Raw genomic sequence first — 12273 nt, 5'->3', positions numbered from 1 at the left:
TATATTATAAATAAAGCTGCATCTCAGTGCATAAAACTCTTTCCATTCTTAGTTTATTTTCTAGGTATAAATTTCCAGAAGCAGGGATACTAGGCCAAAGAACGTGTAAGTTTTAAGGCTTTTGATATTTTTAAGCAGGTGGATGTTTCCCCAATCAAAGCCCTGTGATGTGTGTAAGTCTTTGTCTCTAATTCACGAATGACGAATCTCAGAAGGGCAGATAAGTGCAGCATCTACATGAAACCAAGTAAACGAATGGAAAACATGAGATGGCAGTGTCCACAGGGGTTTTGGCATCACGTGGATCTTGGACTCTGTTTATGTATCTGAAATCAGACTGTCTATGAAGCTAAGGGACAAGCTGAGGTCACACAGTTGTCTGGGGCAAAAATCTCAGAGGATTTCTCTGTTCTGTGACAGCAAGTTCATTGCAAGATTCTTTTAACCATGAAGCAAAGGAGGCAGCATTGTTTATCACTGTCCATGCTTGACCGGATATGCCACAGGAGCAGGGTCACAAGCAACATATGAACAGAGGAAAACACTTTTTCTATGGAAACTACATGCATGCACGCATGCCCGCAGAGTTTAATGTAGATTACATATTGAGAGAAGTTATGATTCATTATGAATAGGAAAAGAACACAAAAATGGGCAAATCACATGAACAGGCAATTTATAAACTAATTAAATCAGTAACAAACAAGACAAAATGCTTATTAACCTTATCAGAAATCAACAAAATGCAAAGGAGGTCGACTGTGGGTATTATTCACTTGTCAGATTGACAAACATTAAGAAGTGCTTTCATACAGTGTGGTTGGATGTGTAAACTGACACAACACTTCTAGAGGCCATTCGGCAACGTGTAGCAAGATTCTAAAATTTCTCAGCTTCTGACCCAGTAGTCACACTTCTTATAACTTATATCAGGAAAATAATCAAAAATTTGCAAAGAAAATTATATGTAGCTGGATGCTTATTATGGCGTTATTTGCAAAATCGACAAAGTAGAAATCAACTAAATGCCCCTAGGGTAGCAATGATGCAATGGTACTAGCGATTGTAACATGTTTTAAATGAATTATGAATGTGATAGGAAAATGTCTATAGGACAATTTAACTGAAAAATTCTGGCAATAGCACTCTATACATAATTATCTATCTATTTATCTATCCAAAAAATTAGCAGTACTAATCTCTTGGTGAAATTATTTGGTAGTTTTAAACATTTTTTCCTCAGTAATCAGAATAATGTGATTTACCTATTGAGAAACCATGTAAATGAGGGATATAAATTTTCACTATAATTTCCTTTTTTCAATTACGAAACATGACATATCTGTCGGTATTTACCATATGTTGTGCTAGGAAATGTTTGTTAGATATTTGTTCATTATCTTATTCAAAGATTATCAGAGGAATGTTCAGTGATAAAACTTCAGCAATCTTTATTATTCTCACTGCATGGTGGTGTGTATGGGTAGGAAGAGGGGAGAATCCAGCTGCATTGATACTAAAAAGAGCCTTTCATTTAGATAATCTGAACCATAACAGATGGCCCCCTTTCCACTTCACACTCACCTACCACGTCCTAGCCCCCCGGGAACCAGCGTCCCAAGAGGTAAAGGGTTCCCAGCAGAGGCTTCATTCTTCTGCAAAGAGAGCGAGAAAATCCGGGCTTCTCCCGCAGGTCAGAGAATCAAGTGTCTCTGAGAATGCACGAAGGGCAGGCTCCCACAATCAAGATAAGATAAGTCAGTCAGTGGATGTCTCAGCAGAAATAATATGCAAGCAGGTGCTTCATTAACTCCATCGTGTCTTCAAGCAAGTTTTGAACAGTGAAAATCCTACCATTTGATTTTTCATTTCTCCTCTAAAACCAAATTTACACAAACTCTTGGCCCCACTAGATCCAGAAAGAAGTTTCTTCCCTATGTGAAGTCCTCATTTCTAGGAATCCCCATCACCTATACTCAGGAGCTGATCACTCTTGTTCCCTCCACACAGGCCCCTGGGCATCATAGGTGATGTGTCTTCCGCTTTGGTCACGGTGGCCGTGACTATTCAGGATCTCCACTCCCCTCTGCAATCTAAAGCTTTATTTGGGGTCAAATATCTTCTCTTGTTCTGGTGGGCCGCATCACCAGTTTCTTAAACAAACCCAGGTTTCTCCAAATCTGAGCAGTGAAAATATTTTAAATCCTTTCCCAAGTGGATTTTCCCACATCCCCCTCTCACATAAAGAACTCTATCCCCGTCACGTTTTCAGACAAACCCAGGATGTGCCTAAATCTCAGATGGTGATCAGTAAAGGAAAAGGCTCAGGTTAAGATCGTTGCTAAAAGTCTAATTGAGCAAGGCAAACTTCAATGCAGAGAAGTAGAGGGTTTAAACAGAGCTCCAGGCATTTGGGGGCCCAGTCTCAATCCTTTGCCCTACAGTCATTCATTCATTCATTTTACAAAAATGTAATGATACCCACATACACCAGCACTAGTACAAAGATGAATACATGCAGGATGAATGAGGTAGTCTCAGCCTTTCTGGAACTCACAGTGGAGCTGAGGGAGCAACCATTAACAAGTATACCGAAAAATACAATTTTAAGTAAAGAGAATCAAATTAAGGAGATAGATGATGATCGTGGGCCAAGAGTACATTAAGATAGAGAGGCCTCTCCTGACCAATTTAAGATGATTTTCAAGTTCTAAACGATGTGGTTTGGGTGAACGGCTGTAGGAAAGTGTTCTAGGTAAAGGGCAGCACGTGTCAGGGTCCTAGGAAAGAAGTGAGCTTCATGTGATCCAGGAACTGGAAGAAAGCCAGTGTGTGAGTGAAGCGGGAGCAAGAGAGAGCGGTGGAGGACGAGGCCAGCGAGATAACCAGGAGCTGCAGATGGACTGTGGGTTTTATTCTAAGAAATCACTGGAAAAATTTGGTTTTGTATTTTAAAAGGTTACTCTGGCTGCTGCAGAGAGAATAGGCAGGAGAGGGCAAAGAAGGGAAGCAGAAAGAGCAGCTAGGGGGACACCGCAGCATTCCAGGGGAGGGGCAGTAGGGCCTCAGGCTAGCCAGTCATGGTGACATGGTGAGACACGGTCACGCTGGGGATTGACTTTAGAAGCAGACCTAACAAATTTGGTTATGGGAAGAATATGAAATGTGAGAGAATTAGAGAACTTAAGAACAATTCCTAAATTGGGGTACAAGAATTGAATGAACAACAGTGATTTCTTATGAGACGGGGAAAATTGAGGGAGGAGTAGGTCTGAGGGGATGAAATTCTAGAGTTCTGTTTGGCTCTGATAAGTCTGAGATGCTCCTTAGACATCCAGGGGACTGGCAAGTGGGCAGCAGCTGTGGCAGGCTGGAGTTCAGAGGGAAGCTGGAGCGAGGCGCATAATTGGTGACTCTTCAGCATCTAATAAGTGATGTTTGAAGCCACACAGAGGAGCTCATCTAGGGTGTGAGTGTAGACTGAGAAGAGAAGAAAAAGGACTGCGGCTTACGTGGCTCCATCATTTAGAGGTCTAGGTAGAAGAGAGGAAACCAGCAACAGAAATTGAGAAAGAAGAGCCAACCAGGTAGGTGGAAAACAGAGACTGTTGTGTCCCAGAAGCCGAGTGAGGCAGCATCTTAAGAAGCAGAGTTTCCAACAGGGCCAAATGTTAAGAAGTCGAGCCAGACGAGGACTGAGAACTAGCAATCTTATCCAACAGGATAGAGGCCCCTGGAGACCTTGAGAAGACCAATTTCAGTGGTCATGTGGCATGTGGTGGGGACAGAAGCCTGACTGAAGTCGGTCAAAGGAGGAAAGGAAAGCGAGAGAGGCGGCAGTGGGTATAGGAAACTCCACCAGCTTAGCCTGCTCAGTGGAAACTTTATTGTTGCTATCTTCCTCCATCCCCTTGGGGTATTGTCAGTTCAGAAATCTTGACTTTGAATTTTAATGATGTTCAGAACAAGGGGTAGAATGCAACACCCACGACACTCTTCCCCTCACCCGAGTGCAGGGACGGGGCCTGCCTCGGTTCTAAGGGAGCTGTGGGTTCCACAGAGGGAGCGGGGACCAGAGGACGGGAGCGTGTTTTCTTTCCATTCTCCGGCTAGTTGGAATGGGACCAAGATGGACTCAAGGCAAAGGGACGTGTGGGGAGTTTAAATAAAAAGCATGTTTAGAATAGGCTTTCCCCCAAACAGATACGTTATTCTGAAGAAAACAACATAAATAAAAATAAGAAATACACAAAAATTCACAGTCAAATAATACACAAAAATTGTAGTAGAAACTTGTACATAATTTTTTAAAAAGTGTTTTGAGGACATTTGGCATTGTTACACAGGGTTTTCCTAACAGTCACTGATAATTGGATTTTCCTCAATCCCCATGTCCAATTTCACTGTAACATGTGGTCTCTTCCAACCCCCTGGTCAAAGTTATCTTTCTTCAGCCTTATGGAATGCAAGCAGTGACCCAGAGCACCCGGGCCGATGAGCTGGACCCACGGACTCCTCACTAACAAGGGTGAATTATTGTCACATCTCTCCTGGTGATTAGATTATCCCTTGTCGTGTTTAACAGCTTTCTAGTTAGTCATCTCAACACAATTTATTCACAATAATCACGTTTTTTATGATTGCTGTTTTATAGTTCCTATAGCAGTAAAATTTATTCTCATCTCTATTATTACAATATTCCACTACTAATGGAATTCTTGTTTTTATTTGATTGTGTTTTAAAGCCATAACAATAAAATTTACTCCCAAAAATATGACTGCAAGTTTTATGTTCTGTAAACTACTTGATCGAATGCCTGCAAACACATGTGCTTCTTTAAGCCACATGAGAGAAGGCCTGCTGAAACGTAAACATTGCTCTTGAAAAAACAAAATGGGAATTGGTTTCTATTATGGTGAGTTTGTTGATAAGGCAAGTAATAGGATGAAAGAAATGAAAGGACCTTAGAGACCAATGATTTTGAGGAAGATTAAATTCTAATTGGCAGGAACATTTGTTTAAAAAATCACCCTCTTTCTATTACCTGCCTAGACCTAGAGAATTCCACCGTCTTTATCTTCCACAATAATGTGCTCTCACAATGATGCCCATGATTTCTCATGGCTGGTTGCCATATTTGTTGGAAAGAGGCTGCTATGAAATATTATTATGAAAGGCCAGGGTCATTCTGAAGGCAAACAGCTTCAGTGACTTAAGAATTGAAAAGCACACAGCCAAGCCAGCTCACCATCTCTTCTGCTCCTTAGTTGTTCTGATTGACCCTGAACCCAAGGACATGGCAGTAGACCCCAACACTTGTTGTGTACCTTTTATGCCTGGAACACTGAGTCAAAGGGCTAGAACATGAATTACAGTCCATCCAGTGGAGCAACGTCCCTGCAGGACTCAAGAAAGAGGTGTGTCCGACTGGCAGAAATTAGGGTGTGTTTAAGGACTTAGTTTCTGATGTATGAGAAGTTGACTTATGGTCACAGGCAGGGATGGAAGCGGCTTAGGTGGAGATACAGGCTGGTTGTCACTTAGAGATTATGGCCTTAGTAGCAGAAGAGGCAAAATCTAGATTTGGTTTCTGAGGAGGCATCAAGGATAGATTCTTGTTCTGACAGAAGCTTCAGAGATTGCTGCTATCATCTAAGGCAATAAATGAGTGGGTGGGTGGATGCATGGATGGATGCATGAATCTGTACCCACGTTCTGTCAGATGGCATAAATCCATTGGCTAGATCTGGCCTCTCACATATACAGCTAGGCACTTAGCTTTCTGTGACCGTCTGCTTCCATTTGGCCAGATGTGGCAGCTGTGGGATTGCCCCCATTGAGATCTATTTTCAAGAAAGAAATTGCTGCCAATCTCTGGCTGTGCGTGTCTTCAGAATCCGACTCAGTATTCAGGCTGAGACTAAGTGCTGCCTGGACATCCCCCAACCACTGACCGAGCACAGAGGTGGCACGGGGGCTCACCATTGTGCCTGTGCAGGGCTCTTCTTGAGCAGTCTTCTTGGAGCTGCACCACAGTCAGAAGCTCTTCCTACCTAATCGTCCTTTCTTCCTCCCTGCTTTAACAGGTGTTAGACCTGAGCACAGTCTGAAGGCTCTCCTGACCTTCTGCTTCCTCTCCCTTTTACCCTTCACAAGGACTACCCCTACCAATCTCTTCCACTTCCAACTCCATCTTGACATCTGCTTCTCAGACACTATGATGGTAATCATTTTACAACATGTAAGTGTATCACATCAACACAGGGTGCAACTTAAACTTACATAATGCTGTATGTCAACTATATCTCAATAAGGCTGGAAAAATATATATAAAGGAAGGCAACCCAATTAGAACAGGCTTCCTCCTGTCCTCTGAATTTCCCCCCAGGTTCATTGCCCTACACTTTCTCACTGCTGTTACTATACGCATTCAGATCATTACAGATCCTTATATTCATCATCAGAACCTCAGTGCAATACTAGACGGGCCAGGTGCTGAGCACTGGGTTAGAACCAGAAGCCTTGGGTTCCGATTGTCGTTCCACCGTTTATCAGCCATGTGATCTTGGGCAAACCTCACCCGTCTTCCTTCGTAAACAATTATACCTGTCTGGCCTCCCACTGAGAGTTGTGGAGCATATTAAATGAAATTACAGGAAGATTGTAAAAATGATCAAAAATGTGTGGTATAATTATCATTGACACTAGTAACAAGGATCTGTAACCAGATTATAGTTCTATGCAGGATTATTCCAATACGGTAACCACACTATCAAAAAGAGAAAAAACAAATCCCCCAAAAAGAAAAATGTGAAACTATTTTCTCTTCCACCATGAAATTTCTTAATGTAAAGTTCAATAGAGAATTTCCCTACAGGTGACGGGTGGAGGGGAGGGAGACGGGCAGTTTATCAGCTTTATGTATGTTAGAAAAACAGATTTTTGAAATGCAGCATCTGTTGAAAATGGGCTATATCTTAGTTACTAAAATCAACTGTATATAGTCTGTACCATCCTAGCTTTCTGTTTATAAAATAAGAACATTATCCAGCACAAGTGACCTCATATAAAAATATCCCTAATTTAATGTAATTCCTATATCCCTATTCCTGTGAATTTCCCTATATCTCTAAAATAATTTCTATAAAAGGATAGAAGTGAGGCGACTCTGTTACTTCATAAATTGAGATTAATTTTATACATGGAAAAGTAATTGTTACTAAACTTATTATGAGGCTTAATAAATCCAAACACGTTTGAAAAGTTCAATTCCACGTTATGCACTGAGACCAGCAAATTTCACAAGACCCCTACTTGTTATCTCCAAACAGGAACTAATACTGTTGGTGAACAGTATTTCTTATATCCTTCTTGCTTCTATTTGCATTTCCGCAACTCTTTAGAAGGGTCATGTTACTCTCTGGGAAGTCTTTTAAAATTTAAAGCACACTGTAGAGTTGTGAAGAAAGTTTATAGAGTTATTACTATGTCCAAGACATAGTGTGCTTTATTTATTACTATGCTTTAATGCACAAAAAACTTGATGTAGTCGGATCATTTGTTGACCCCAATTGTAGAAAAGGAAACTGAGTCACAGAGGTCTCCATTGACCAGCCTGTCTAAAACCCAAAATCAAAAATCAGAATGTGGGCTGGGACCAGCATCAGGAGGATCCAGACACCATCAGAAAGGCATAATCTCAGAGCCCAGCCCAGACACGCCATTGTAACAAGACCCCTGGTGAGTCACATTTTGTTACCTTTGTGTCATTGGTTTGTTGCAGGTTCTATTGGTTTCTACCAACACCTCCTTGACCTGGAGGAGCTGTGTTACTACTGTGCTTGCTCCTCTCTCAGCCTGGAGGGCTCTGCTCTGAGACAGCCAACTAGCCAGCTCTCTCTCTCCATCAGAATGACCACTGGGACATAGTTTTGATCATCACATTTACTCCCAGTCTCTAGAACAGAGCCTGCATATAGTAGGTATTTGGTAAATATACGGCGAAGGAGTGAATTCTATTTTCATCGTTATATAACGTAATGGCAACATTAAAAAGTTATCCACATACCACCCACCCCAGTCAAGCTTTCCCTCATTCTCTTAGTAGCAAGTCACAGAAGCCCCCTTGGCAAACCACTTGTATCTCTGAGCCTTGCTTCCTCATCTATAAAACAAAGATGCAAACACCTGTCTTGTAGGGTTACTGGGAGGGTAAATTAACTCAAGGAGCTCATGTAAATTGGGTAGCACAGTAATTCACTAACTTGGTTTCATTTTAGAATCATTTGGTGAGTTTTCCCTGGCGCCTCCTTCCCCAGACCAATTACATTGGAATTTCTGATAATGGCGCCCAGGCCTCAGAATTTTTGCATTTCCACAGGTGATTCTAATGGGTAGTCAGGTTCTACAACCTCTGGCACCCTTTGCCTTCTATGTGGTGGATGCCAAATAAAATTCAGCCTTGATTCTCATTTTTCCTACGCAGGCCTTGTCAAGGAGCACATCTCTGAACAGGTCATGCTGGCTTCCACCACCCTGACTCTCAGGCATGTCCTCCGCTCTCAAGGCAAGTTCTCTCTCCCTCTGCTCTGGGTTTTCTGAAGTCCTAGCTCTGAAATCATACCTCTTCTCTGAAACCAAAATAGGTTACTCCAACCCTGATGGCAAGTTTAAGTTCAATGGCCATTGAAGTCTATGTTGTTAAATCTACTTACTTGCCCCATTCTCTCATATGTAGTTTGTAACTGTTTCATACGTGTCAAATTGGCATCTCTCCCATGCCTCCAGCCCAGTGCTAGTGACACCCTAAACTAGACACTGAAAAAGGGTAATTTTTCAAAAACATAAAGTCAAGACTTTCACGTAAAATGAACACAGGTCAAAGATTTTATTTAACGCGTTAACTGATGAGAGATCCAATAAGATGCTGCAACCAGTTCAAAGAAGTCAAAGAAACACGGATATATGGACAACAAGGAATGTTGAAATGAATTTACAAAAAGACACAAAATTAGTCACTTGTGTTCCATGAAACACTAGTCATTTGTATTTCTATGGACAAGAATCATTTGGATTGTTATTCATTTTGTGCAAGGTACAGAGTTGTAAAATAGATTAAAGACGATGAAAGACAGAGATAATCACAAACAGTGCTCCAGTCAGTGTCTAGTTTTTCCATCGTAGATGCCCCATAATCTTTGTGGTCGTGACATAGCTCTCCACCATTTCTCCTGACAGCACTCCCTATTTTTCTGATCTATTGACTGTTGGAACAGACGAACAGTTAGATGAAAACCAAGGAGGAAGCTTCACTTCGGAATTTGAGTGAGATTAATTCAGCTAACAGTCTCTTCAAATAACTGCAGCCAAGGTAAAGCCCCAAATCCAAGCTTTGTCTGGGGGAGCCCAGACTTTCAAGACATCGGCACAAATTTTACTGATAAGGAGGTCAAATTTCCAGTGTTGCTTGGAAAGCCATTATCCTCAAGCTGGGAAAGAGAGGGAATAATCACTGGGAAGCTCATTCAGGTCTATGGAAGAGAAGCAGGAACGTTACAGAAGAAACTAATATTCTAACAGAATGTTCTTCAGGTACCTGCTTACGTGATACCTCAGTTTTCCATCGACCCTGAAAAGTAGTTACTTTTATCCCCGTTTTTCCCATGAAGAAATTGAAGTTCAGACGGGCAGTGGGATTTGCTCAGCTGAGGGCAGGGATTTGAACCAGACCCATCTTTGCCGACATCCACGCTCTTTCCCGTAGTTTAAGGTTGCAGATTAACTTAGTCCATTTATCTGTTATTTCCAGGAAACTCTTTTACTTTTTGAAGCAGTGGTTTTACTCTGAGAGGGAAAACATTGGTTATTACTCAATGTGGCCTGGGTTTATTCTAGGAGATCCAGCAGCAACTTGAAACTTCATTTTTGACACCAGTTCCACCCATACTTCCAAATATCCGAATGCTTCCCAGATCTACTTCTACTTTCTTCCATTTCTTATTTAGCTAATATATTTGAAATGCAATCACTTTTACGCGTATTTTGCAATTGCAGGAGAAGGTACTGTAAAGTACCAAAAACCTGGAATGTGCTGATGCTAAAGTGGAGCCTTGGGATGCGAGATCTGCATACTGCCTCGTTTCTAAGAATCTGTGATGAGCAGACCAAGCTACAATCACATGGCGCAGGGAGTACAGCCTCTCAGCCTTATGTGGGGGGCACATGTGCTTGAACCCCCGACTGATGAATAAGTGGACTCCATTCCCAATGTTGCTTTCAAACTCAGGGGTTACTCTTAAATCTTTTAAACTAAGTACCCAAGTAAGAGGAAAAAATCCAATCTCACTCCTGGACTTTGTTCACGAGTTTTCCACGGTAATAAGCGTGCTGCTAATCATTCTATTCAGCTCGTTTTGCGCTGTGCATCTTCACATCACCCACACTGTCGGGCTGTACTCAGTAGCTGTGCAGGATCTCTTCATGTTGCAACGGGACAGCTCACTTATTCGGTCTCCCTGCCATCGAACATTAGGTTAGATTAGGGCAGCTTGGTTGGGGTGCATGGATTTTTAAAACTGATAATGATAAAATAAATATGGCCTGTTGGTTGTTAAAGATATATACAGGTTTTAACACTAACTTAGCTGTCTAAAACCCAGTTAGTCAACTTTATTTATTCTGAAACATATTGTTTTTCAGTCTAGCGTTTGTCACCGATCACTCGATCAATGCACAAGTATTTGGGGTGTGTTCCTTTGGACTCCCCAAAGCAGAATTAATAAGTCTACAATTACTTTACGAAAAATTGAACGCAATTGCAAATTACGAGACTCCTAGTTCATCAGCCTGAAGCCACTCTTCCTCCCCTCCAGTCTGTCTCTACCCTGATCCCGGAGAGAGCATTCCAAATCCCAAATTTGGTCATATCTTTCCAGGACTGCACGTTGCCTTGAAGGTTAAGATAGTCTCCCTGGGGCCGGCCCCGTGGCCGAGTGGTTAAGTGTGCGCGCTCCACTGCGGCGGCCCAGGGTTAGGATCCTGGGCGTGGACATGGCACTGCTCGTCAGGTCACATGGAGGCGGCGTCCCACATGCCACAACTAGAAGGACCCACAACTAAGATATACAACTATGTATGGAGGGTTTGGGGAGATAAAGCAGAAAAAAAAAAAAAAAGAAGATCGGCAACAGTTGTTAGCTTAGGTGCCAATCTTTAAAAAAAAAATGATAGTCTTCTTGTCACTCCCTAGGACGCGTGGTTGACCTTTTCCTGCTCTAGATAAGACCATAAGACCACTGTCCCCTTCATACCCCGACTCATTCCTCAGGGAGACCTTCCCTGGCCTCCTGCTCCTGAATGGGTTACATCTTCCTGTTACACGCTTTCCTACCAGCACTAATCAAGAATCCTTGATAGTACTAATTAAGGCTGCAATTTCATACTTCTTATGTGGTGATTTGGTTATTGTCCTCTCTGCCGTTGGACCATAAGCTCCATGGGGCCAGGCTCTGCCTCTTTCTGTTTGCCACTGCATTTCCAGTGCCCAGCACAGTTCAGGCCCGGAAGAGGCACTCAGTAACCATTGCATTAATAACTGGACGAAGAGCTCCCAGTCCTACACAAGCGCAGCAGTTTCCTCTTGGTCCCCACAGCTGTATCGATGCACTTGCTGGCTTGTTTTGTTTGAGCTTTTCTTGCTTTGCTTCGCTTTGTCACTGCTATGACAAGATTGCATCATAGAAATGGGAAGGAGGAGGCAGGAACTGAGCAGGCGCCAGGACCTCTGCAGAGCATTTGCACACGATCTCATTTAATCCTCATCATCTTTGAGGCAGGTGTTATTGTTCTGATTTTACAGAGATGAAATGGAAGCTTAGAGATATTATACAAAGTTACACCACTAGGAAATGCTACAGCCGAGTTTGAACCCAGACTTACCTTTAGCTGCTGGACGTGGCATCGGAGGCCTTGCTGGGGCAGCAGGCTGGGAAGTCATCGACTGCTTCATCTTCGCAAGACTTTGTGCCTCAGTCTCCTCCTCTGCAAGATGAAGGCTAGAAGCCAACGCTGCTGTGCATTTCTTTCATCACTAGTACTGACACACAGTTCCCAGGCCATGAGCTACTATTCTCTGGTAAAGCCAGCAGCCTCCTTTGCCAATTCTTGATGTGGGGTGGGTTACAGAAATGGCTGCAGTCTGCCCCTTCCCTGACGTCACGCGCTTTGGTAGCGCCCTCCCGCGTGGACTCTGGCACTGACCATCTGACTCTTCT

General features: G+C 42.6%; 1 protein-coding gene across 1 annotated transcript in view; it reads right to left on the bottom strand.

Annotated features, from left to right (window-relative positions):
* CPO (carboxypeptidase O) overlaps positions 1 to 12008 on the bottom strand; it is a 32141-nt gene extending 20133 nt beyond the window's left edge. Inside the window, 1 exon segment of the mRNA XM_014836383.3 lies at positions 11939 to 12008. Within this exon segment, the coding sequence (XP_014691869.3) occupies positions 11939 to 12008 (70 nt within the window).
* Between the last annotated feature and the right edge of the window lie 265 nt (positions 12009 to 12273).

Source organism: Equus asinus, chromosome 4 (genome assembly GCF_041296235.1).
Source record: "Equus asinus isolate D_3611 breed Donkey chromosome 4, EquAss-T2T_v2, whole genome shotgun sequence".
Classification (NCBI taxonomy): Eukaryota; Metazoa; Chordata; class Mammalia; order Perissodactyla; family Equidae; genus Equus; species Equus asinus.
Note: the sequence above shows the minus strand (reverse complement) of the source record. Positions and strands in the feature narration are given on the sequence as shown.